This window comes from Suricata suricatta, chromosome 13, assembly GCF_006229205.1.
Source record: "Suricata suricatta isolate VVHF042 chromosome 13, meerkat_22Aug2017_6uvM2_HiC, whole genome shotgun sequence".
Taxonomy (NCBI): domain Eukaryota; kingdom Metazoa; phylum Chordata; class Mammalia; order Carnivora; family Herpestidae; genus Suricata; species Suricata suricatta.
Window position 1 is genome coordinate 21,881,167 of NC_043712.1, and position 26,336 is coordinate 21,907,502.

A 26,336-nucleotide genomic window follows, 5' to 3' on the forward strand; every position below is an offset into this window, starting at 1 on the left:
AATCACATCTTCAATCTTGTGAATTCACATCTTTTTGTGAATCACATCTTGAATGATTAAGTTGGGGTCTCAGTAGGACCAAAACTAACTCAAACCGACTTTTTTTTTTTATTCATGAACTCCAAGAGAGACTAATCATGTATCTTCCAGCTCTGAACTGCTATGAGCCTTTGAAAACACTGAATTATTTCTAAACCATGTGTCTTTCCATTTTCTTTATTCCTGTTTTCATAGAGGAAGATAAATCAGTAAAGTCCTATCAGTTTCCCAGCTTTCTTAGGACATAGTTTTTATACTACCTTGAGAGGCTTAAGACAACTAGGGTGACTTCCGTAGAAGAGTCACAAAACATACTGAAAATAAGATTTGAAATTCATTTTAACTTACTTACTTTAGAGAGTGTGAGCACAAGTTGGGGAGAGGAGCAGATAGAGAGAGAGAATCTTAAGCAGGCTCCACACTCATTGTAGAGCCCAATGCAGGGCTTGATCCCACAACCCTGGGATCATGACCTGCTGAAATCAGGAGTTGGATGCTCAACTGACTGAACCACCAGGCACCCCAAGATTTGAATTATGACATTTTAATTAGAGAGGTAAAGAATAACAGGAACTACAAGATACTTGATTGTAACTTAACAAAATTGGAGGACTTCAGCCCTCATGTTGTGTTAGGGATCATTTTCTCCAGCCACCTGACACCTCTATCTTTAAAAATATGGGAAAATTCATGTCTGAGAAGTCAGAGGACTGCCCTACAGTTACATTAACTAAAGAGAAATATTTCCAACTTAAGTCTGCTAACCCCTCACCTATTCTTATTTATGATACCTCATGTAGCAAGCCTATAAAATGACATTAATTCTTTTACTATATTTTGAAGAGACAAGATAAATTGGTTTTAAACACAAATTATGAGAAAAGTGGTTTTGTTCAAGTATCAGAAAAGAAGAAACAACCTTTCAGCATAAACCCTAGTGAAAACAAAGTAATAAATGGATTATAAGCCCTAAAGAGGCTGCTTTTGCAGGATGACATTCTTTATTAGTTCAGGTCAGCTTAGAATTTGACATCTTTTTCCTAGTGTGCTATATCCACCAGAGTTGAACACACGGACGTGCTTTGCTCCCACACACTTCTCTCCCTTCCCGTCTTCCCTTCCCATGTTGTGTCCTACTTCTCTTCCCCATCCTCACCTTCTTTTCCCCTCTTTCCTTTTTTCTTCTCATGCAGAACACTCCTTTGACTTTAAAATGGTGCTGTTAATATTTTTAGTATGACAACATATGCACACTGCAAACAAGATACCAAAAAGTTGGAGAGAGACTATCCTGGAGGACATGAAAAATGAAAATAGCGGAGGCCCTTTAGATGGCTCGTCAAGGTTGAGTTGCACAGCTGTAGTGAGAGCCATCCTCACCCCACCCAAGGGACTGGCTTGAAAAAGCACCCTGTCTCCTTAAGGTGTGACAGAGGTATGACAATCCTGCAGGATCGACGTATGTCCCCTGCTATGAATAAAGGGTTAACTTATTGGACTTGAGGTGCTCACACCCTGCACTCAAACCCAGGAAGGACTGGCTTTTGACTTGCTTCTAAGAGATAACCTCTCATCCTTTGGAAAATTCTGCCTCATAAGAGTGTCTTTGTATAGCTGAGACCTTGAACCAAGCCAGATAGTTTATGTTCAAGTGCGAATTATGGTGAATAGCTCTTTTTGTTCAGTAGGGACTCTGGCTATGCTGTATCAGTTTGACCTTTGGAAGGGCTAGAGACTAGCTAAGGTCAGTCATGTGAACCCTGCATCCTTATGTAATCGACCTTCAGGAAAAACCCTGGACACCAAGGCTGGGTGAGCTCCCTCGGTACAAGATGCCGTACATGTTGATATCATTGCTGGGAGAATTCGGTGCTCTCCATGAGACTCCACTGGGAGAGAACACTGATTAATTACCCACTATGGGGTTTAGTCTGTATCCTTCCACTGTAATAGACTGTAACCATAAGGATAATGGCTTTTTTGAGGTCTCTGAGTCCTTCTAGCGAATCATCAAACTTGAGGGTGGTCTTGGGGACTCTGACACACCTGCAATTTGTTGACACAGCTAAGATGTTATCTGATAACTACCTGTAAAATCTAAAGGGCAGAGCCAGGCTGCCTAGCAGCTCCAATGGAAGGAAAAAAAAGAGGGTGGCTCTGTTCAGTGGTCTGGATACGTTTGTGAACACAGAGGTTTTATAGAAGATCTGGTTTGGAGTTATTTTCAATCTTCCCCAAAGATCTTTTGGGGGGGCATTGATGGGACCCCAACAAAGAGATTTCCATCAACTAATGAATTGGAGGCTAAGAGGGAGATGGTTGCCCTGAGGAAAATGAATCGTGGGGTTATCTTGAATATCCTTGATTTCTGAAGAATCATGAATGTGTCCATGATGGAAAGAATTGTTTTTAAATACTTGCTGGGCACAGTGGTGTAAAGCCAACTTAAGAGTGTCAATTAAATTAGAACTTTTCCACTTCAAGTACTGCTCCTCCCTCCTTCCAACCCCAAAGCTCTAGGAATATAGTCTTAAGTAGCAGTCAGGAAGTGGGGGAAGAGTGAGTGAGTGTGAGAGAAGAAGCTAACCACTGGACTGTTGTGGAAGGCAGGAAGCATGCATGCAGTAGTCTTAAAGGAGGAAGGTGGGGCACCTGGCAAGCTCAGTCAGTAGAGGATGTGACTCTTGATCTTGGAGTTGTGAATTCAGGCCCCACTTTGGGTGGAGAGATTACTTAAAAATAAAATCTTAAAAAAAAAGGTTGGGGTGGGGGAAGGGAAAGTTCCCATCTGTGAGTTGCATCTGGAAGCTTTGGCTATTACTCAGGGTTAGGCACTTAAAATTACTAAATTGGGATGGTGTAAGTGATTTAAAATCACCTAAAAGCAATCAGAAAAGTCACAGAACCTGCTTGAGGTAAGCCTCAGTAGTGAAAAAAGAATCTGCCCTACTGAAGAAACTTAATGGGGAGAGAAAATACTAAATAAGGTTGTATTACATGCAAGTCATGCTTGGCCAACACTTGAGCCACAATGATAGTCTCAGCCCACGTGTTTAACTCTTTATTTTCTACCTGAATCCCAAAAGATAAATAAAATCTAAAATTAGGAAAAATAAATCCAAAGAAAGGTGGCAGGGTATCCTAATCAAAAGGACAGAAATTTTCAGCAATTTCTGGAAGCTACAAAGAGATGTGACTGGGTTGATAGAAAACTTAATATCAACTAAGTTGCGGAAACCTAGAAGTTCACTGAGGGGAGGATGGGTAAATTTTCCCTGTAGAGTCATGGAAAAATCCAGAGTTCAGATAACAGGGCTATAAGTAGGAGCCCACTTTGAGAGAGTCAGTAAAGTAGCAGAAGAACGTTGTGAACTACTACTAGGCTGAGACATTTCTCCATATAAGACTTTCTCTAGTAGGCCTGAAAAAAATTAAAGTTCTGGAAAAATACTTTTAACAAATGTAACAAACTGAGAAGCTTCTATTTTTCCCTGACAATTTTCCAACCCAGAAAAATTTGTTCCCTTTTGATGGCCTTGAAGAGAGAGGAGACAAATTAAAAGTCAGGTTCCATAAGAGTGATGAGTGTAATAAGAGATACAATAAAGTAACATCACAATGTAGTACCAATGTGAACTACAAGTGACATAGCCCATATGGAATTGCAGACTGTGCTATAATGATCTGGGATGGCCAAGTAGCTTCAAATCTTGAACTTGGTTTAAGATGGTCCAAGATAAGTAGGTGCCCCTGGTCCTTAGCAAAACTAAACAAAAATTCTTTCTGGAGAAAAGACCAGACCTTTATCTAGACCTCAAATTAATCTCTGACCTCCCCCACCACCAAAAAAACAATGAACAACAGATAGTCAAAGATAACTAGGCACACAAAGAAACAAAAAACAATGAACAAGAGTCAGCAAGAAAACAGATGGGAGAAAGAGACCTAAAATGGCATCCCATCTCACTCAATTAAAAGCCAAAGTTGTTTCATAACATACGTACATAAGTTTGTATGATCCACAATTCCTAGATACACCTTTTACCTCTTTCCTTTTTTCTCAGTCATCTCTAGTCATACTAACTTGATATTTGTCTGATATACTGCGTGCACTTTATCTCAGAGAGTTGCCCTAGTTTTCTTCCCATAGTTATCTACAACTACAGATAACTGGAGTTATCTTACAGTTTTCTTCTCCTTACCTCCTTCAGATCTTAGCTCAAAAGTCTTCATCACTTTAAAAAATTTTACTTATTTTGAGAGAGAGAGAACAAGCACACTAGCACATGCTTGTACGTGTGTGAATGGGGCAGAGAGAAGAAGAGAGAATCCCAAGCAGGCTCCATGCTGTCAGAACAGAACCTGATGCTGGGCTCAATCTTATGAACCATGAGATCATAACTGAGCTGAAATCAAGAGTTGGACGCTTAAACTGACTGAGCCCCTTAGGTGCCCCTCAATTCTCTACATCTTAATGAGGCATCCTTGACCACTCTATTGAAAAAGGAATCTTCCTCGTAAGGTTGCACTTCCTGTCTCGTTTTCCTTCTTTATTTTCCTCCATAATATTTGATACTATCTGCATAGAACATTGGCTCTATTTTATTGTTTGTCTTTCCCCCGTCACAGTGTAAGTTCTTTGAGGTCAGGGAACTTTACCTGTTTTGTTTGCTCCTATATCTGTAAGACCCAGAACAGTGCCTGACACGCAGGAGACGCTTAGTAGATATTTGTAGAATCAGTAAATGAATGTGTACGTGTAAACCGCTTAGAACAGAGCCTCGCACATACTGACACTTAATATATGTTGGTTGTTAGCAATAAGAAAAAGTGAATTAAAGATGGTTAAACTAACAGTCATGAGTTCTAATTCTGGATTTTCATCAAAGTACTCTCCAGGAGTGAACTAATTCTTAAGCTGGTGATTTTGTGAAAATCGTTTTGCCTGTGTGGGAAGGAATTGCTACCATTTCCCTTTTACACAAAAACATAAAGGAAAATTTGATCATCTACACTTCTCCATGATACAAGGGAAGAAGCGAACCCACAGAGTTCAATTTTTAGGGCAGCGACTGCTAGAATGAAAATCCTGGAAGGCTTTGAGAAATCGAGGTGCAGGTGTCCTGTGACAGAGATTAGGGTAAGTTTACAAATATGTGGGCCATCATGAGATTCCTCTCCAATGAGTCTTCCCCAGACAAGTCCCCAGGGTGATGGCACTCACGGCATTTCCGTTTTCAATCCAGGTGATGGTGGGGACAGGGATGCCTGTTGCTGTGCAGCGCAGGGTCACATAGGAGCCAAATGTGACATTGTGGGATTCAGGAGCCCGCAGGATTCTGGCAAAAACTGTTAGGAAAACAGAAGTGGTGAGCGACTCCACTCACATACCATAGGGCATGCTAAAGCTGGAGTGGTCTTTTAAAAATGGAAATCAAATCATATTCTGTGTTCAAATCATGTTCTCCTCCATGTTCCCTCTGTATTAAGGATACAGTGGCTTCTAAGCCACTTATGCTTTAACCCTGTGTTTCTCACCATCGCAGGAGACTCCAGGCTTATTTCCACCTTAGGAGCTTGTCCACGCTCCCCCTTGGCCAACAGCACTCACACCCCAGATCTCCATGTGGCAGTTTCCTTGTATCATCCAGTCTCTGTTTAAGCAGCATGTCCTCAGAAAGGCTTTCCTCAACTGCGCAACATTAAGTATAACCTTCCCCCGTTCCCTGTTTCATCATCCTGTTTTATTGTTTTTACAGACCTTACCACTATCTGAAGTTATTTTTTATTTGCCTAAGTCTGTCTCCTCCCTGTCTCCCCTACACCCAGTAGATTATGAGTTTTCAGCAACCAAAAACCTAGCCTGTTGGTGCAGTACCTAGAAGAGAGCCTGACAAAAGTAATCGTATTTAATGAAATAATTAATTAGTGCTTTATATCTTCAACTGTATCATAGTGGGAGGACAAACACAATTTGTCAAACTTTTTAGAGAATGAGATGAGGTACATTGGGCCAAAAAGAAGTATTTTAGGCCAAGTGTGAGCAGGAGAATAGGTAATTAATATTTCACTGTGAGACAGAATCCCTCCTGATTAGATAAGAGAAAGTTCAGAGAAGATATGATTTGACAAGTGAATGCTTTTTGCAGATTCTAATTTTATTATTTATTTATTTATTTATTTTAATTTTAAGTGCTTATTTATTTTGAGAGAGGGAGCGTGGGGGAGGGGGAGAGAGACGGGGAGAGAAAAAGAATTCCAAGCAGGCTCTGCACTGACAGTGCAGACACAGGGCTTGAACTCACGAATTGTGAAATCATGACCTAAGCTGAAATCAAGAGTCAGATGCTTAACCAACTTAGCCATTCAGGTGGCCCTTGCAAATTCTAATTCTAGATTTGCAGGTTCAGATTTCCTATTTTTTGAAACTGGGGACACAAAGAAATGGAATCTCAAAGAACATGTTAGAAATACTATGTTGGGCCCAGGGAAGCCCCCATCTTAAGGCAAGAGGTGGTTTAAAAAAACGTGCCAAATGTTTAAATACAGCTGAATTATGACATGATACTGTACATGGAAAACCCGCAGACTCCACCAGAAGCCTACTAGAACTGATCCATGAATTCAGCAAAGTCGCAGGGTACAAAATCAACATCTAGAAATCGGTTGTATTTGTATACATCAATAATGAAGCAATAGAAAGAGAAATCAAGAAACTGATCCCATTCACAATTGCACAAAAAAAACCCCATGAAATGCCTAGGAATAAACCTAACCAAAAATGTAAAAGATCTGTATGATGAAAACTATAGAAAACTTATGAAGGAAACTGAAGAAGACACAAAGAAATGGAAAAACATTCTATGCTCATGGATTGGAAGAATAAATATTGTTAAAATGTCATTATTACCCAAAGCAATCTACTCATTCAATGTAATCCCAATCAAAATTGCACCAGCATTCTTCTCAAAGCTAGAACAAACAATCCTAAAATTTGTATGGAACCACAGAAAATCCTGAATAGCCAAAGTAATATTGAAGAAGAAAACCAAAACGGGAGGCATCACAATCCCAGACTTTAGCCTCTACTACAAAGCTGTCATCATCAAGACAGAATAGTATTGGCACAAAAACAGACACATAGACCAACGGAATAGAATAGAGAACCCAGAACTGGGCCCACAAATGTATGGCCAGTTAATCTTTGACAAAGCAGGAAAGAGTATCCAATGGAAAAAAGACAGCCTCTTTAACAGATGGTGCTGAGAGAACTGGACATCAACATGCAAAAGAATGAAACTAGACCACTTTCTTACACCACACACAAATATTAACTCAAAATGGCTGAAGGACTTGAACGTGAGACAGGAAATCATCAAAACCATAGAGGAGAAAGCAGGAAACAACCTCCTTGACATCAACAGCAGAAGTTTCCTACTCGACACATCCCCCAAAGCAAGGGAATCAAGAACAAAAATCAACTATTGGGACGTCATCAAGATAAAAAGCTTCTACACGGCAAAGGAAACAATCGAGAAACTAATAGGCAACTGACAGAATGGGAAAAGATAGTTGCAAATGACATATTGGATAAAGGGCTAGTATCCAAAATCTATAAGGAACTCACCAAACTCCACATTCGAAAAACAAATAATCCAGTGAAGAAATGGGCAGAAGACAAAGAGGACATCAGATGGCCAACAGGCACATGAAACAATGCTCAGCATCACTCATCATCAGGGAAATACAAATCAAAACCACACTGAGATACCATCTCATGCTGGTCAGAGAAGCTAAAATGAACAGAGCAGGAGACTATGGATGCTGGCATGGATGTGGAGAAATGGGCACCCTCCTACACTGTTGGTGGGAATGTAAACTGGTGCAGCCACTCTGGAAAACAGTGTGGAGGTTCCTCAAAAAATGAACAGTAGAACTCCCCTACGACCTGGCAACAGCACTGCTAGGGATTTACCCCAAGGGATACAGAAGTGCTGATGCATAGGGGCACATGTACCTCAGTGTTCATAGCAGCACTGTCAACAATAGCCAAATCATGGAAAGTGCCTAAATGTCCATCACCTGATGAGTGGATCAGGAAGATGTGGTATATATATATACAATGGAGTATTACATGGCAATGAGAAAGAATGAAATCTGGCCATTTGTAGTAAAGTGGATGGAACTCAAGGGTATCATGCTAAGTGAAATAAGTCAGGCGGAGAAGGACAGATACCATATGTTTTCACTCATAAGTGGAATAGGAGAAACTTAACAGAGGACCATGCGGGCAAGGAAGAGGGAAAAATAGTTGGGGAGAGGTAGGGAGGCAAATCATGAAAGACTCTTGAATACTGAGAACAGACTGAGGGCTGATAGGAGAGGGGGAGAGGGGATATGGGGTGATGGGCACCTGTGGGGATGAGCACTGGGTATTATATGGAAACCAACTTGAAAATCAACTATAAAAGAATACATGCATACATACATACATACAGCTGAATATCTCCCCCCCCCACAACAAACTGAGGTGCTTTTGATAAGTCCTGTGGTCTAATTAACAACTTACGAAAGACAGAGATTAAGGAACATGTTAAACAACACTATGGGAATGCAGTTTGTTCAGACTAAGAATTATTTAGTTTTATCAATAAATAAGTTATAAATAACAAGTTATAAATATAAATATAATAAATATAATATATAAATAATAAATATAAATATAAAATAACAAATTATTTAGTTTTATCAATAAATAAAATGTATCAGGAGAAAAAAGGAAAGAGGGAACAATCATTGAGTTAAGAAGACTCAAGAGGCATAACTCCAGATGCAATGTGTGTATCTTACTTGGATTCTTATTCAACAGGTCAGATGTAATGAGCAGAGTAATGAAAATGGTATTATATTTTTAAAAATCTTACACTAATGCACATATTGGTTGATTGAATGAATGTCTGGGATTTGGTTTAGAAGAAACCAGCAGCAATGAAATAGTGGAATCAAGGAACAAAACTGGTAGGCTATTGATCATTGTTGCTGTGGGTAATAGGAGCATAGGAGTTCACTCTATTACTGTAACTACTTTTTTGTGAGATTGAAAATTTTATAGTAACATTAAAAAAAATTGCTATGGAGGCTACCCCACAGCTCCAGAAAACATGTGATGAGATACCCATTTCTTTTGCCATTCAAATAGCATCAAGTTTTAGAAAACCTCCAAACTGAAGCTAAGTAAGACTCTGAGGAGGAAGATTTGGCAGAGGCATCAGTCCTAAGAACCTCAGGAATATCTACAACAGTTTTAGACTAAAATTCAACGAAGGATGATTCTAAGTTGAAACAAAATGTGGAACTCAAGGAAAATTTTCCTGAGCAGGTGATATTACAGGTGAAAAATTCCATATCAAAGCGAATGTCAGTAGGCAGTGTGGTTCGCGGGGTTGGCTCCGAGAGGGAGTGGCCCTGTGTAGTCTCACAGGACACCATGCTAAGAGGGCCCCCATGCTTGGTTCGATTTTCTGCTGTCCATGTCTTGAAGTGACTAGAGATATTTGAATTAAAGGCCCCACATTGTCATTTGCACCTGGGTCACAAATTATGGAGCCAGTCCTAAAATTGCTGCCTTAAAAGAGAGGATGAAGTCTGTGCCTCTGTGGAGGTTCCATAAAAGTAAGGCACCGAGGTGCAATAGGAAATAAAAAGGTGCAGAATGAATGAGTCTGAAGGAAGTATCAATCAAGACTAAGTGACAGAGGCTGTGCACATGGGAAATTCTCAATTTTCAAAAAGGCCAGCCAGCTGGGAGGTGGTGCATGTCTCTTCTACATATACCAGAGTGACACACGACCCATGTGATGACCTGATGGGAGATTTCTCCCAGCTCAGTCTTAGCTCACGGGTTGTGAAGTCTTGACAACTGACACAGACTGACTGGCAGCCCAGCAAGGGTGCTCCTAAGTATTCTCTCCTTTTCTAAGGTTTTCTGCAAACAATAATGGAGACCTAGATTGCACAACAGATCTGAGTCCGTATTCATCATTTGCTTGAAGTAACTTGTCGAGGTTAGGGTGATATGTGTGTGTCTTAATTTTTTTGAGTATGAGACCCATCATCTTATGGGTCCCATTGCCTCTCAGAATCTGAAAAGAGGAGGATCCTTGAGAGATTGGGAGTGGGATTATTTCACTTCCACAGGTGCTGGAAAAGTGTAGCTAGCAGCTCCTGCAGATAACACTTTACCCTTGAACCTGAATGAGAGGCTTCTGACTGAAGAGGAGAATAAGAAATTGGAGAAGAATGAAATCGAGACAGTTTTTTTCTGCTTTAATTTAGAGAGGCAAGAGTTTTCATTTGGGAACCGTAATTCTTCCTGGAATTGCAGTAATCAGGGAGGGTTTGTTATGTTCTAATTTACAGCTTTTTTCCCCCTTTTGGCTGGTATATTATTTGGAATATCACTGGGGCTCATTGCAAAACCCTTAATTATCTATATTGCACAACACAGCTAAGCATAATGTGAGCTGGTAAAGAAAATCTATTTTCAATGCTAATTTGAGAGTCTGACTCTCAAACTGACTGCTACAGTCAGTTTACTTAATATTTTGTTCTGTCCTGTATCAAACCTTCTTGGGAGGGGGGGTCCAGTGGGCACAGGGCGGTACATAAAGGAGAACTATAGGCATTTGCAGTGGCTTCATGAAGGTGTGACTGTGCTGATAAACTTCTGGTCTTTTCCTCCAAAAGGACAAATATACCCTTGGCTGACCATGGGTTTCATTGTGTGATGAGGAAGATGCCTTTTGAAAAACAACGACTTGGTCTTTCTGAGTTGGTATCTCAGCATTTTATAGTATGATATTCCCACTACACCCAGGGTCTAGACATGTAGCTAAGGACTTGCATTTAGGACGTCCATCCTAAATTCCCACTTTCTCTTCCTGGGCACCTTATAAAATAACTGCTTAAAGTGAAGCCCAAGAAAAGTTAGTATCCTCTACCCCAATCACCTTATAAGAATGGGTGCTTGGCACCCCGTTCTCCGTCTCCTCTGTGACCTGAGTCAGAGATCTTCCCTTCCTTAGGCTCAGTGCATGCTTCCCAGATCCGTGCTTCTGGGATTTGAAAATAATAATAAAGCTTGTGATTCTGCTTCCTTTGTGTAGATGTGTTGAAACTATGCCTTCGATCAAAATGACCCCATGGGTTTCACTTCCTCAAAGTGGGAGTCGGGTTGCTGAGCCCGTGTGGGTGACTTGTTCCCTCTCATTCATCAGGTCACAATCTACAGGCTTTTAGTGGAATATACCAGCTTCTCAACATACATTAAGTCCAGTGGGGGAGGAGAGAAAAAAAGGCAAGGAATTAAAGGGAAGCTGTTCTCTTCTGCATGCCCATATTCTTGCCAAAAAGATAAAATAGGAACTGGCTCTCTTTTTTTCATTATTGAAAGATGACTTCCACCATTCTTGCCAGTTTCTCTCCCCCAGAGAAGGTCACAGATGTCTCCTTATCAAAACGTGTCTCAACATGTCTCCTTACCCTTGTTTGTGTTTCTTCGTGGCACTTACCATCATGTCCTAACTATCAATTTGTTTGTTTGTTGGCTGGCTCTTCCTCTGGAATGTAAGCATCAAAAGGCCAGAGCTTGCTTTGCTCAGTAACACAGGCTGATTGATAGGCAGCCCTGTGTGGCACATGGTAGGCATTCAATAAATATTTGGTGAGTGAGTGAATGAATGAATGAATGAAGGACTCATCTGATTGGTGAGACAAAGAGATTTGTCCATGTTAGCAGTATCTCAGCCGTCTCTGGGCCATCATTCCCCAGCTGCCTGCAAACAAGAAGGGTGTGGGATTAATGTGCAGTGAGGGTCCCAGGTCAGGGCTTCTCCATCCTGCAACTCAGGATGAAACGTTATAGAGTGGGGAGGGGTTGAGGAGGATGAGGAAACAAGTTATGTTAGCCCAACTCTTGGATGAAAAACTGGAGAGTTTTATTTTTCGATCCAGCTTTATCAGCGACAAAACTGATATTTTTATACCCATCTGTATTTGTTACCAGTTCCAAGCATAAGCAGTGAAGGAAGGATGAATTTCCCCCATATTTTCAAACACTGAAAACAGTAAATCCAGTTGCAATTAAAATTAAATGCCAGACTAACCTTCATGGATAATAATAGACTGTTAATAATAAGATTAGATCTAATTCAGCAATAAGCTCCCATTATTTTAGTGGTAGCCCCAAACCAAAAATGCATTCTAGGTCATCAATTTAAAAAGTAATGTGATATGTTTCCTATCTAGTAAAATGTCAATTGTATATCCCTAACTTGCGCTTTTTTTTTTTTTTTTTGCACACAAGGCCTTGTTAAAATGTTTTTGTTACATAAACAGACTGCTTAATAGAAGGGGTAAAAGATTACTTAGTAATTCAGAAAATGTTTACAACTGTTTTGATATGGATTTTTAACACAATGCAGCTCTTCTTTCTGTAAATAGTCTTATGCATCATTGTCCAATCCACTGTAAACTCTATCAAAGTTGCTTTCCTGTGGCAAAAACATTATTGTTTGCCTGCATCATGGGAAATACACATGAGCGATCTATTTATCCCTGGGTTTTTTCTCATGGGATTTATTTGTGAGTTTTGGGCTTTGATTTCTCTTGGGTAAGTTTACAGTGCTAACTATAGGTTGCGAATCCTGTATCCAAGTTGGGCTTCCGCAGGCGGTGAGTGCAAAGTCCTTTATAACACGCCTGTATTATATTCTCATTTTCACCCATCCCTCCTTCCTTCCTTCCCTGCCCCGTCCATTTTTTAAAGCACTTTCAGAAACATAATAAATCTTATTATTGATTGTCACTTTAAGGGATAATTTGAATTTGTAGTAAGGAGATAGAGCTATTATTATTCAGTCTTAAATTGCACGGTGGTGCAATGGAAAGCCTAGGGCAGGGGACCCAAATTAAGTCCTGAAATTAATGAGCAGTTCGGCTTGAGATGAATTACTTCTCTTTTCTTGTTAAGGAAGTATGGCCAGAGGAATACTTAGGTCCCTTATAAATTCTTTTTTCAGAGCAATTATCTTAAAAGGACACAGTGAGCTCACATGGATTTTATTTCTCTCATTTTTTCCTTTATTTATTTTATGCCAGTGTCCCTTAAAGAGATTTTTTTTTTTAGGTTACCGGTTCTAACCAGCAATGACTGATAGAGGGAAATTGAATGCAAGCAAAAACAAAAAGTAAAATCACACAGGAGCTGGTGAAATGATTTTATCTAAATTTAGTTGTGAGCGTCCTGATGTTTAGAAATAGAAACGCATCTCAAATACCTCATTTGAGATACTAAATAAGGAGGTGCTGTTTCAGATAATACCAGCCTAAGGTTTATTCCTAAAGCCAAACTGTATTGCATGAGAACTTGCGAATCTTCTCAAAAAAAAAAAAAAACAAAAAAACAAAACAAAAAAAACAAAAAACCAACCCAGAAAAGTTTAGGTTAGGACAGCACAAAGTTTGAATCTTCATCTGGATGGAAGGTGCTTTCTTGGAAGACAAACTCTATTCTACAGTAGGGTTTTTCCCCAAACGAATTTGATGTCCCGCTTTCCTCTAAACATATTCCACTAAATATCTGTATATGTCTGTGTACAGTTAAAATCAGTTTAAAACTGATTGGTTTGGTTTGGAGCAGTTGCATAACACCTGTCCTCTTGAAGTAATAACAGTAAAAATGTAAGCTGCTATCTTAACATTTTTACCTCTCTCCAAAAATTGTTGCACCCTCCCCTGCCACCCCCCCTGCAAAGCTTTTTCCTATTCCAATCTGTGTGAGTTTATATTTTCATGCTTATTAATGTCATTTTGTTTGCACATTCAGAATTGACTTAATGAAAGTAAATTGTTGATATATGCATTCTAAAATAAAGCAATGCATCTCATAACCCTCTGTTAAATGCTGACAATATTCCCTGTGCATCATTTGTTATTTCCTAAAAAAAAGAAAAAAATAATGGCACTTGGAATTGTTTATAAAGCCAGCAAAAATAAACAATTGAATAGAACCATACATTGAAAAAGAAGCAGTGCAGAAAGAAAAAAATACCTTTAGTATCTTGTTCAGGTTCACTTTCTTCTATTAATAGAAACAAGACAAACACACACAATAAACACACAAACAAAAATAACACATCATGAAAAGGGAAAATCTTTGACCATAGAAACATCAGTTGTGCAACAAGATTAATGAGAATCTGCATGTTTCTTATTTCAATAAGAAACATGCAATCACGGGAAACTGCTGACCTTTACAAGCAAACTATTAAAGGACATGAAATTTCAAACTGCTACTTTTAGTCGGGCAGTACTACACAGAAAATAAACTCCAGCATACCCAACAACATAGCTCACTCATGCATTTTTGTTTTAATGTTGACAATTACCCTTTCTTGCAAGGCAACAGACTGCCTACTATTCTGATAAATTGTGTTTTCCCTTTGTTAGCGTGGCTTCTCCTTTTACAAGGCCCTGCTGTGAAGGCAGTGAGGTTGACTCTGGGATCTCAACTATCATTTCTATGGCAATAGACTCATGTTGTGGTAAACAGGATTAGGGGGTTTCTGCAGAACAGAATCTACCACCAGCGGAGGCTCTCTCCTTGTACCAACGCCGGGAGGCTGCTCAGAGAGCAGAGAGGAGCAAAGTGCTCTCTTGGGTAGGAGACTACCAGTGGAGCAAGCGACAAAGAAAAATGTCAAAATGTCTACATGGTTATGCAGAATTGAGAATTTATGATGATTTTAAATCCTAGAAAAGACACAACCGAATTAATTGTTCCAAAATGTTTAGCATAATACTGTATCAGGTATAGATCCCACGTGGAGCTTTATTTCTCTCTCCTGAGAAGTTTGTGTCAGTTTAGACCTTTCTTTCGGATTAGCGACAAGCCAATTGCAACCTTTGTCTATAAGTTTAAAATAGCAAAACCTTTCATGATAAGACTATATTTGCATAGTTTTCACAAGTTATGGATATTTTCACATACATTATACATTATCTCTGTTACCCCTGATCATACCCCCGTGATTAAACCTAATTGACATTACTGAGCCCATTTTCCAGTCAAGAAGTCTGAGACTCAGTGCTTTGCTGCGGGTTCAGAGCCAGAAATGCCAGTCCAGTCTTCAGACATCAAGTTCTCTGTTCTAACGTAGGAACATAGTAAGAAGCCCTCGTTTTTGCATAATACCCAATCCTAAATTTAAATGAACTTATAATTTCCCATTTAGATTTTACTCTGAATGAACATTCCCTGTCTCCACCAACCAGGTCAGTGGCACATTCCTGTCTTATTTTTTCAAAGTCAAAGTCTACTTAAAAGTTGTAAATTGAGGGACATTGGGTTGAATGTCTGACTTCGGCTCAGGTCATAATTTCATGGTCCGTGAGTTTGAGCCTGCATTGGGCTTGATCACAACACACACACACACACATACACATTGTAAATTGAGTACATATATGGTTAAAAGGAGAGCTAGAGGATTTCTGCCAAATGGACCTAAACAAGGAAAATCATTTTTTACAACACCCCCAACAGTGCCTGGTATTAGACACCAGCTTTTTCCATATTGAAAACTGGTCACGTGGACCTTTGGAACTGCAGAGACCCCCTGTGTCTAGCAGACCTTAATCAGGAAAAATCAGTGAGGGTCCATGCTTGGGCCAGATTAGACCTGAAAACTTGTGTCCGAATGCCTCTGGGCTAGGCGTGTTTTCCTAGTTTCTCAACACAGTTGTGCTTATTTCTAAATCTCGTTTTGGGTTTTCACCAGCCGAGTAACTATGAGTGACGGTGATGGGCATGGACTCCTATGGGCGTATTAAGTGTCTTCATTCTTTGGCTGCTCTTAGCTCCAAAATGTTTTCCACCACAGTTCAAAGGCCTCAGTACATTTTGAGAATTATTCACTCACCATTTTTCCCCCCTCTTACACTACTCTTTCTCGGGTTCTGGAACAAGTGCAGGTAAATTCTGTCTCCTTTCAGTTTTGCTCCAGTGATCTTTTCCTGGACTGTACTTCAGTGTAGGCCACGGGGACCACGCTGACTTCCCTTCACGATCTCTTACTTTGTAGTTATTGTCATGCTTCCATCTCGCTTGATTCACTTGGAATTGGGAGCAGTGTGAAGTTGCAAAAGAATGCACCCATTTCTTCCACTGTGGGTCTGCACAACCAATTCGGGAGACGAAAGATTGCCTAACATCTGCTGTTCTCCTAGGAGGCAGCTTAGCAGTTTTGCCAGAAATTACATGTTCATAGGTTCTCAAAGTTTCTTTCTGTGCCCAAGAGCAGACCTACAGCTCTATACGTATGTATTTATATATGCTGAACTATTCACACACACATGTACCACATTCACACATGTGCACACAAAATTGAGATTGCTTTAAATTAGAGACAATAATGTAAGGATAATCTGCCAAACCTATCTAAGCTTGAGCACACTCGTTCAGTATATGAGAGTGTTGGTCATTTCAAGGTCAAACTGTAGGCCTAGTTTTTTCCATGCATCTTGCTTGCTTACCCTATAATCCCTCTTGACCTCTGAATTTACTGTTTTACTACCTGTCAATCTGTGAATATTTGGCTTCATGGTTTTATTCTCATTCTGCTTTATGTGTACTGCGTTAGCCTTGTCTTCCAAACTCCTTTCGAGAGTGGAGGCAGGAAGCAGGAAGGCATACTTTACTTTTGTTGTTTTCTTTCCCCCTTAAAGTTTAGCACAGTGTCTTATAGAAAAAAAAATTATAAAAAGGAGCTGGGTGGTGATGTTTTCCCTTCTCTGCTTTCTTGGAATTGTTCAATAAGACATTAAAATAGAGAATCAGACTTCTCTAATTGTAATCATCTCAGGTGTAATCAACATTCAAGTTAAATAGTATATCCATCATTTTCTTGAACGCTTTGATTTACGGGCAACTCAGTACTACCATAGCAACTCATTTAAAATACTCTTAAAAAAAAGAATACATTCTTTTTTTTTACATTTATTTATTTTTTGAGAGAGAGAGAGGCAGAGCACAAGTGGGGAGGGGCAGAGACAGGGAGACACAGAATCCAAAGCAGGCTTCAGGCTCCAAGCTGTCAGCACAGAGCCCGATGCAGGACTCAAACCTACAAACCATGAGATCATGACCTGAGCTGAAGATGCCCAACCGACTGAGCCACCCAGGTGCCCCAAATATATCCTCAATCAAACCAAAATCAGTCTCTTTCTAATTATTAACCACAAGACATAGTTTCTACTTCTTTCCACTGGACAAAAAAAAAAAATCCATCAAATATTTTCATTTTTCCAAGCCTGATAGCCCCAGTTCCCTATGTCATTGCTCACTTTTGAACATTCTTATTGTACCTTGTTAATTTGCCCCTTTGTGGTACCCAGAACAGAAATGCATACACAATTCAAAAGTGTGTTACAAATTCAAAGAATAGTAGGACTATGCTACTTCTATGACTATAAATTTGCTTGAGTTTTTATTTGCATTTATATAAAAATACAACTTGGTCATATTCCATTGCAAATCATGAATATCCAACACTCAGAAAGGTTTTTCCTACATGATCACTGTGTTAGTTGACTGGAGAAGAAATTTGGAGGGGAAATGTGTTGTTATATAGGAGGAAATGAAAGCCATGAAGATTCCCTTGCATAAATGAACACATTTAGTAAGATGATGTAGGTCACATCGACCTTGTGGAAGAAAGAAATGGACCAGAAACAAAAACAGGCAGTACTGTGGGATGGGCACCCATTCTTCAGACTGCAAGAGTGAGGAGAGCCAGGAAGATCATAGGATTTCGGTCACCTAGGGCTGCAACCTACAATGGCACATTCTTTGCTCTTTGTAGGGCGGCATTGATTATCATTTTCTTCCTAGGCAGTACCTTAAAGCAATCTCTGACCATCTGGTAATGTCACGACGCCATTTTAGGGCTCTTTCATCTAAAAAAAAGTTTTTTTAATGTTATTTATTTTTGAGAGAGACAGAGCGTGAGCAAGGGATGGGTGGAGAGAAAGGGAGACACAGACTCTGAAGCAGACGCAGACTCTGAGCTATCAGCACAGAGCCTGATGCAGGGCTTGAACTCATGAACGATGAGATCATGACCTGAGCTGAAGTTGGAGCTTAACTGACTGAGCCACCCAGGCGCCAGGGGCTTTTTCACTTTGAAATGAAATGGTTTGTGCCAAGCAGTTAATACAGCAAGTATCACACAGCTGGAGAGTGCTGGAAGCTCATTTTGAAGCCAGGTCTTCTAGCTTGCTCTTTTCCTTTATTTATTTAATTTTTTCAGAGCTATTTCCATCTCTTTGGTATCTTCCTGGCTGATGAAAGCTGTTTCTCCAACTGCCTTCAAAGAAAAAACACTTATTCTATTTTATTTTTAAAGTTCAGTCTGCCTTAGCGAACTGCATTCCAGAGACTTACTGCCTTGAGTACCCTTTTTCTAGGCATTAAAAGCATGTGCTGAAATCTGTCCCTCGCTGATCTGAGAAGAGAGGAATCATTCTCGAGAAGGAGAAATTCGTTCTTCAGACCTAATTATTAAAACCTGGATGCTAATCCGTACTAGATTATTGAGTCCACTCTTAAATCGGCTACATGTGTCTCCTCTAGCATTGTATCTCAAGAACTGTTGTGTTGGAGATGCCTGGTGGAAGGCAAGCACCACAAACAGCATAAGGGGGTGTTTTAGTTGGTTTCCTTTTTACTGAAACAGAATTGGCCCAGGGGATTGTAGAAAAGTAATCCTATTAAGGCTCTGTGGTACTCTGTTTATAAATAGAGTCTTCTTTTGGTTTTCAGTCATTCAAAGAACATGTGACAGTAATAACAATAACCTAAGTAAATACCTGTTTTCCTTTTCTGACTTCTTGGTAGCTAAAGCAAAGAAACCCAACCCTGGTGTGCTGCGGCTGTTTACATTTCTGTCTCCTTTGAAGCCCAGCATGCGTGAGGGTTCTCCACTCTGGCTCCGTCTGGAGAGCAATGGGACTCACGCTCCTTTAGAAAACACACAGAGTGCCCTCCCAAACAGCCTGTCTCTGCATCTTCAAAGTAAGGCCGGCCTGGCTCTGTGACATCATGGTTCTCTAAAGTGGCTTGGGCTGGGAACATTTCTGTGGCCTTTGGGATAATAACATTTCCCAAGCTTGTAAATATGGATGGTGAATAATGACTCTGAGCAAGAAGTGTTTATCAAAGTCAATCAGATAAGAACCACATGAAGTTAACTTGTTTTTGCTTCAGTCCTAGATGTAGATAGAGCAACTCTTAAGAACACTTTTGTTAAAATGGTTCTGAAAATATATTAAAAGTTTAACCATAAGCCAATGAGAAAGTTGGATTTCAATTGTGATTCATGTTTTTCATTCTTTATAAAAGCATATAGTCTGGTTTTAATGGGAGGAGACACTAAGCTACTTAGTTACTAGGACAGAAGCCTTTCTTGGTTTGTCCTTTTAAGAGATTTTAATTCTAGGGGCACCTGGGTGGCTCAGTTGGTTAGGCGTCCAACTTAGGCTCAGGTTAAGATCTCAGGGTTCCTGGGTTCGAACCCCACTCTTGGGCTCTGTGGTGACAGCTCTGAGCTCAGAGCCTGGAGGCCGCTTTGGATTCTGTGTTTCTCTCTCTCTGCCCCTCCCCTGCTCATGTTCTGTCTGTTTCTCTCTCTGTCTCTCAAAAATAAACAAAAACATTCGAAAGTTTTTAACGCTTTTAATTCAGAAATAATTTTAGATTTACAGAAGAGTTGCAAAGATAATATAGAGGGTTCCCAAGAACCTTTCACCCAACTTCCCCTAATGTTAACATCTAATGTAACCATGGTACATTTATCAATACCTTAGTTTACTTTTAAATAACATTTTAGACCTAATCTCAGGAAAAGGAAGATACTTGAGCTCTGACCACAATCAAAGAAAGTAAAGTATATTAAGAGTAAGAATTTTTTAATTTTTAACTTACCATTATTTTATTTTAGCTCACCAGAGATTTTAGCTGAGAAACAGAAGCCATAACCTTAAGCTTAAGTGACACCATACTATCCTTGTTGTCCACAGTGGCTTGGCTTGGGACCATTTCTGTGGCCTTTGGGATGGAGTTTAGATGCCCAAATAGGACCATGGGCCTCCATACTTTAGGTCCCCATGCTAACAAGGCAACATTTGAAAACCATGTCTAAGAAAGGATACCAGGGAGTATAATTTCAGTGTTAGTCTGTGAATCAAATTGCAGGCCGTTCTGGTTTTGATGGCATCTCAATAAATAGCCTCTCCTACTCCCTAGTCTGTCCTTTACTCCCTGACTCAGCGGCCACCCGGCCTGTGCTCTCATGATAAACCTGCACCCCACACCCCCCGCCCCCCGTGATGTGACGTGATGTGTGCCGTGAGCTGCTGTCCATAGATCCAAGCCCTGTTGGACCTCCCCCTCTGAAGCTTTCCCTGACCTCCCACCACTCCCTGTCCCGTGTGTGCATTTGCACAAACTTCTATCATTGCAAATCATTAAACTTTAATTATTGTGACTACTTGCTTGTATGCCCATTTTCCTCACTGAATCTGAAAACTTTTCAAGAAATGAGCCATGTGTTTATCTCTGTTTCTTTAGGAAGAGCCTCATTCCATGAAACATAGTAGGCGCTCAACAAATGAATCAGTATGAAGCTCGTTTTAACTTCTATGCTACTAATTACGGATGAGCTAACTTCTTCCCTAAATTTTTAGGCTACGCCTGGAATAAAGACGTTCCAAGGAGAAATCCTCAAGTTCATGTTTCTCAGTGTGTGGGACGTAGACTCCCCGGGTGAGGATCGTTTGGGAAATTGTTAAAAGACCGTAACACAGACCTGTCGGATCTGGATCTATGGGGAATGCACCCTAGAGCTATGCTTTTTAATAAGATTTTCAGATGCTTTTGATGTGCACTGAAGTTTGAGAACCCCTACCTTGGAGGAGGAGTTTCATTAATCCATCAGTTGGGTTTTTTTCCCCATCCCTTACCGTAGAGGTTTTGAAGTGAGTATGATCAGTCATGTGACAGTAAATTAAATGAAATAACAATCCATTAATATCAATGAAAAGGAGACTTCTGGTTGGTTTAGTGTAATAGATGCTATGACTTATTTCCAAGTTGGATTCTGAGATACATGCCCGATAGGGCAAAAGACCAAAGTAAAAATAAAGTACAACATTCTCGCTACAAGAAGGGAAACACAAGACCAATTTCTCAGGAGAGACCATCCCCCCTCCCCCCGGGCGCTAAATTTTTAAAGCAATTTCTCACTTACAATTTACCTTGAAGCAGTGAGTGATAGAATGATTGATATTTTCAACAAGATTTTTTGGCAAACAGCAACTTATGTAGTGAGTAAAATAGGCTCAGGATGTACACTAAGGTTGCTTTGACTTTCTTGTTGGGTAGACAACGGTTTTTGTACAGGTTGACTCTAAGTAGCCCCTCCCCAGTTTGCCAGGAAAGGCACGTCTTCACCCAGCATCTTAGATAAGCTTTCTCCTGTCACTTGTCACAGTGGGGCCAAACCGAAGTTATAATCTCTAACAAGCACCAAGCATGCAGGTATAAAGCATTGCTGATTGAGGGCAGATTTATGTTCTTTGGAAACAAGAGGAGCAGTTGGTGATGTTGACATTCTGTTTGTGAAATATGAGAAGCCTAACCAGCAATATTCCCTGGGTAGAATGTAAGCCATGTAAACAACAGGCAACAATACCGACAACAGCCAATATTTATCATGAGTTACCATGTAGACACAGCATATATGGTCTCTTAGTCCACTTTGAGAACTCTACCCTCTAACTAATATTGCCCCCATTTCACAAATGAGGAAATAGATTCGCAAAGGTTGATTTAATAATCTGACCTCATGGGACTAGCACGTGGCATAGCCAGGATTAGCACCCAGGTCTGTGTGGTGCTAAAGCATGTGGGCACTCCGGCATGCCGGTCTGTGAAACACAAACACAGAGAAAGGGAGAACTCAAGAATGGGGCAGTGGAAGGTATCCTGGCCTGGGAACCGACACGTCCAAGCTCCTTGCTAGCTTGGGGTAAAGGACTGGTTTTCTAGTCTCAAGTTTCCTGATCTGCAGAATGAGAGACTCAGTTATGACTTCAGATTTAAAATCTATGATTACTCTTCCGAGGGAACCCAAATGAATAAAAATCTCCTCTATTTTAAAGAAAAATGTAGGGTTTTTTTTTTTTTTTTTTTTTTTGGCCATTGAATTTGACTGCTTCTACCTCAAAGATAAGTATGCCACACGGACTAAAAAGCTGTAACTGTCTCCACAAGTGTTTTTAAACCAGTCCTTCTGTTGTGCAAGTTACATTAGTCCTACAAGCGACACTGATAACTGGGGTCTGAGTGACTGCTCTGTAAGGTCTTGTAAGAGCTGGAAATACAACGTATAAGGTACAAAGTGTTATTGACCTCATTTTACAGGTGGGGAAATTGAGGCACAAAGAGACTAGGTAGCCTTTCTGATATTACACAGGTGGTGCGTGGTAGAGTCAGGATCTGAACTCAGGAGTTTACTCTAGACTCTGGGGCCCACGCAGCTTTCTTGAGGATCTAGAGCCCATGTTATTAGCCAGTATATTAAGTTATCTCTAAAAATCATGCTTGACTAGTGTATCATTCCTGGAGATGAATATACTAATTACAATTTGAAAGTCATACACTTGATTTCTAAAGGAAATAACTGAAGGTAACATTATTTGAGTTCCATATTGCCATAGAAGTTCTAATAGCTTCCCGTTATAGCTTTCCGTGATCTGAAACTGTTGCAGTTTGAAATTAAGGCCAGTGAGGCATGGCCTTCTCTCTCTGTCTGCACAATGTGAGCTGAGTTCTGTTGGATGGATTAATGGATTAAAGAGAAAGAACTTTTTCTTTTTTGTGGATGTATGCTTGAACTAAAACTCCTAAAAAATGAAAATCAAAGCTTACTCTAATTAGAATATGCCTATTTCAGATCACAGTAACTTTTCATTTCAAATAATATGATATCCACATTATGTTAAATAATTTGATCAACTTAAACAATTTAAGCCAAATCTTTGGGACACATTTCTGTTTCTCCAAACCTGCAATTAAAGAGGGCCACCTTGTTTTTTAACTTGAAATATTATCTGTTCAGTGCTGCGATCATTATATAACTTCTTCTTTCCTTAGAGAATTTCACTGGCAACTCTTCACCTAAAGGATCACTTTACCATTATTTCTTGAAAGCACCCAAGAGCTTTTGAGATGGGAACACAACATAGTCATCCCTAAAGTCAAAATCGATGGGTAGAACTCTTCTAATTTTAGAGCATGCACCTTATTAATCATGCAGATTTAATTTTCCCCTTGGTAACCCCCAGGGATAGGAAAGATTTATGCCTTTTTCTTTGGTTTGGCTTTTAGATACACAATGTACTCATGACAGCAAATCACACCTGTTAGTGGCATCAAGCAAGTAGAACTGATGCCGGGAACAGGACCACTGCAAATTTTATTAAAACTGCAATCACTGAGAGCACAGCACACACGTTGGGATGTAAGTACCTCTCTCTGTGGCATTTGTCATATTAAGAGCTGCAGCATAAACACAGGAAAAAGCAAATCAAATGTTGTGTCAACATTACATGATCGCTTTCACTTTTCTAGATGCAGTAAGGAAATCTGATATCTAAGAAAGAAAGCAAACAGAAGTCTAACATTTTTGAAAACTGTGCTGATCTTTTACAGTTGGATCTATTGATATTTGCCTCTGGGACATCACACACGGGTGTGTGTGTGTGTGCACGTATGTACGTGTAGGTGTGTATGTGCATATATGCAGATATGTATGGTGTATATATATATAACGTGTATATGTAATTTGTTTTTATCCTTTGGGATTCTACTGTTGTCTGATATACTGCATATGTCTGCAAATAATCTTCTAAAAAAAAAAAGCCTTTGATAGACCAAGTCAGCCCTGACAGTACGTGAGAAAGCCTTAGACTGTAGGGAAGCAGACTGACAGCCCTCAAGCGTCCTGACAAGTGATGGAGACTCAGTCACTGAGGCCACTTACGTTTGCCAGGTGGCTCACCCTCCCTCCTCACTCCCTAAAATGCCTCTCCAAGTGCTGAGACAGGGGTCTGCCTTTCGAGGCCCCAGCACATGAGGTCTCGTTTAAACATCTGGGAAGCCTACACTAACGCTGTTGCCTCAGAGGGTTCTGTTCTTGGTCTGCTTCGAGGAGCTCTCATTTGAGTTTTGGACTGGTGCTAAGCCACCTTTTCCCGCTGGTGACGGTTGACAGAGAACCCTCCCTTGCTTCCAGCTCCTCTTCTGCCCAATATTTTCCATCATGGCTTAAACCTCTAGGAGTGAACAAGGTAAGAGCAGAAAATACGGTTGACAGGGAATCCAATACATCCCAGCCTACCTGTATTTTAAATTGAGTTGCAAGCATTCTACACTCAGTTTCCATATATAAAGCAGAATCTGTCTGAATGTGAAATTCACAGAATGTAATAAAATCCACACCCCGCTCCAAATAAGTAAATCATTTCTTTATAATTAAATGAAAGAATGTAAGGGAAATAAAAGAAAATGAGATCTTTGTAAAATCGTAAGTGAATCTCCTGCAGTGATTAGAAACCTCATAACAGTGGCCTCTCTGGCTCTAGCTAAAACACAACAAGAGTTACATTATCATATTAAAAGTATTTCCTTTCTGTGGTATAGTGTTTATTAAACACGGCTGTTGGAAGGGAGAGTGTCCTGGTTGAAAATAGGAAAGTCAAAACCAGAGCCTTCTACTTCCACTTCAGAGGTCATCTGAAGCCTCCATGATCAGCCTCCCCTTGAAAATTCCAGCCCTGCCACACAAATCAGCCTAGTCACTGCCACACGCCTATGCCACTGTGTGACTGTCTTCCTGGCCTTTGGCCTTTAGGGTACTTGGGAGAAAGCTGTTTCCGTAAAGATACAGGAGAGAAACAGTGTGGATCCTTCTTTGGATACATACCATACCTAAAGTAGAACGTGGAGCAGACTAGACTGCCTCCTGACTTAGAAAAGAATTCCTTCCATAGGGCACTGAAAAGTCACTTTGTCTCTGTCTCCAGCCTAACAGAACTACTATGTATGCAGCAAATATAACTGTGGTTGGCGGGGAGACTATGTGGAATCCTGCCACTGAAAAGGAGGCTTTCACTTTCACCTCTGTGAGGAACCGGCTGAAATGCTCTCAAGCAGAAAGACTATTTCTAGTGAAATATGAGGAATTCTCTATGAACCAATGCAATTGATTGATTTCTGCTTTACCATTTCATATTCATTCTGATATTTGGAGACAGCTAACGAAAGGTCTCAGCTTGAGGGCAGAAACCACAAACCAAATGTGATTGCCCTTAAGACCAATAAGATAAATCTCAATTTCAGAGGTATTAAAATGCACGACAAAGAAAATAAATATTAGCCAATGATGATTGTAAGAAACTAATGTCTCCAAGAATCACCCCAGATTTGGTAAATATTTAAAATGGACATCTTAGAATCTGTGAAACATCATGTGGAGATTTCTCTGGCCCTCATTACCTATCCTAATGGCCATTATCTCAGAGGTACGTGAGACAGGGTTAAGCCTTCCTAAGAGCCTCCATAGTTGTGAGATTGACAACAATTTTTACATTTCAAGTGACTGTGGAATTTGGGCAACCACAGATATTTCCCCACCAACGTCAGATCATCTGGATTTGGATAGTTTATCTGGATAGTTCTCACCTAGCAGCAGTGCTTCACTTTTCCATGGGAAGCTACCTTCGTTTATTTTATGAGTCAGTTAACAGCCAAACATTTGTAGAAAATGCTCATTGAGAAATAAGAACCCAAACTGAATTTTAGTATTGGATCCTCCAAGCCACTAAGAAATCATGAATTCCGGGTCTGCCCATAGTAAGAAAGAAGAGTCAAACGGGGTTGGCACTACTCTCTCAACCCCTTCGCTTCCCTCTCCATCCAGGTGGGCTCCCTTACTTCCTCTTGCAGGTCTCAAACTTACTGTCTTTAAGGATGAATTCCCTCCCTAAAGAAATGGCATGTTTCCTGTTCTGTTCATCAGGACCTCACCCTCAACCCCAGAGCCTCAGCCAATAGCCAAGTGTTGTGAATATCTAATCAACATAGGAATCAGTTGCCCTTGACAAAATTTTTCCCACCCCTG

At 40.1% G+C, this 26,336-nt stretch overlaps 1 protein-coding gene across 5 annotated transcripts in view; it reads right to left on the minus strand.

Moving 5' to 3' along the window:
* MUSK (muscle associated receptor tyrosine kinase) overlaps nucleotides 1–26,336 on the minus strand; it is a 90,960-nt gene that overhangs the window by 36,888 nt on the left and 27,736 nt on the right. For 3 of the 5 annotated variants that reach the window (XM_029920359.1, XM_029920355.1, XM_029920357.1), the window contains exon 6: nucleotides 5,264–5,388. In XM_029920359.1, coding sequence (XP_029776219.1) covers nucleotides 5,264–5,388 — 125 coding nt within the window. Of the gene's footprint in view, nucleotides 1–5,263; nucleotides 5,389–14,149; nucleotides 14,180–26,336 lie in introns of all 5 variants that reach the window. The other 2 variants (XM_029920358.1, XM_029920354.1) reach the window with 1 other exon arrangement.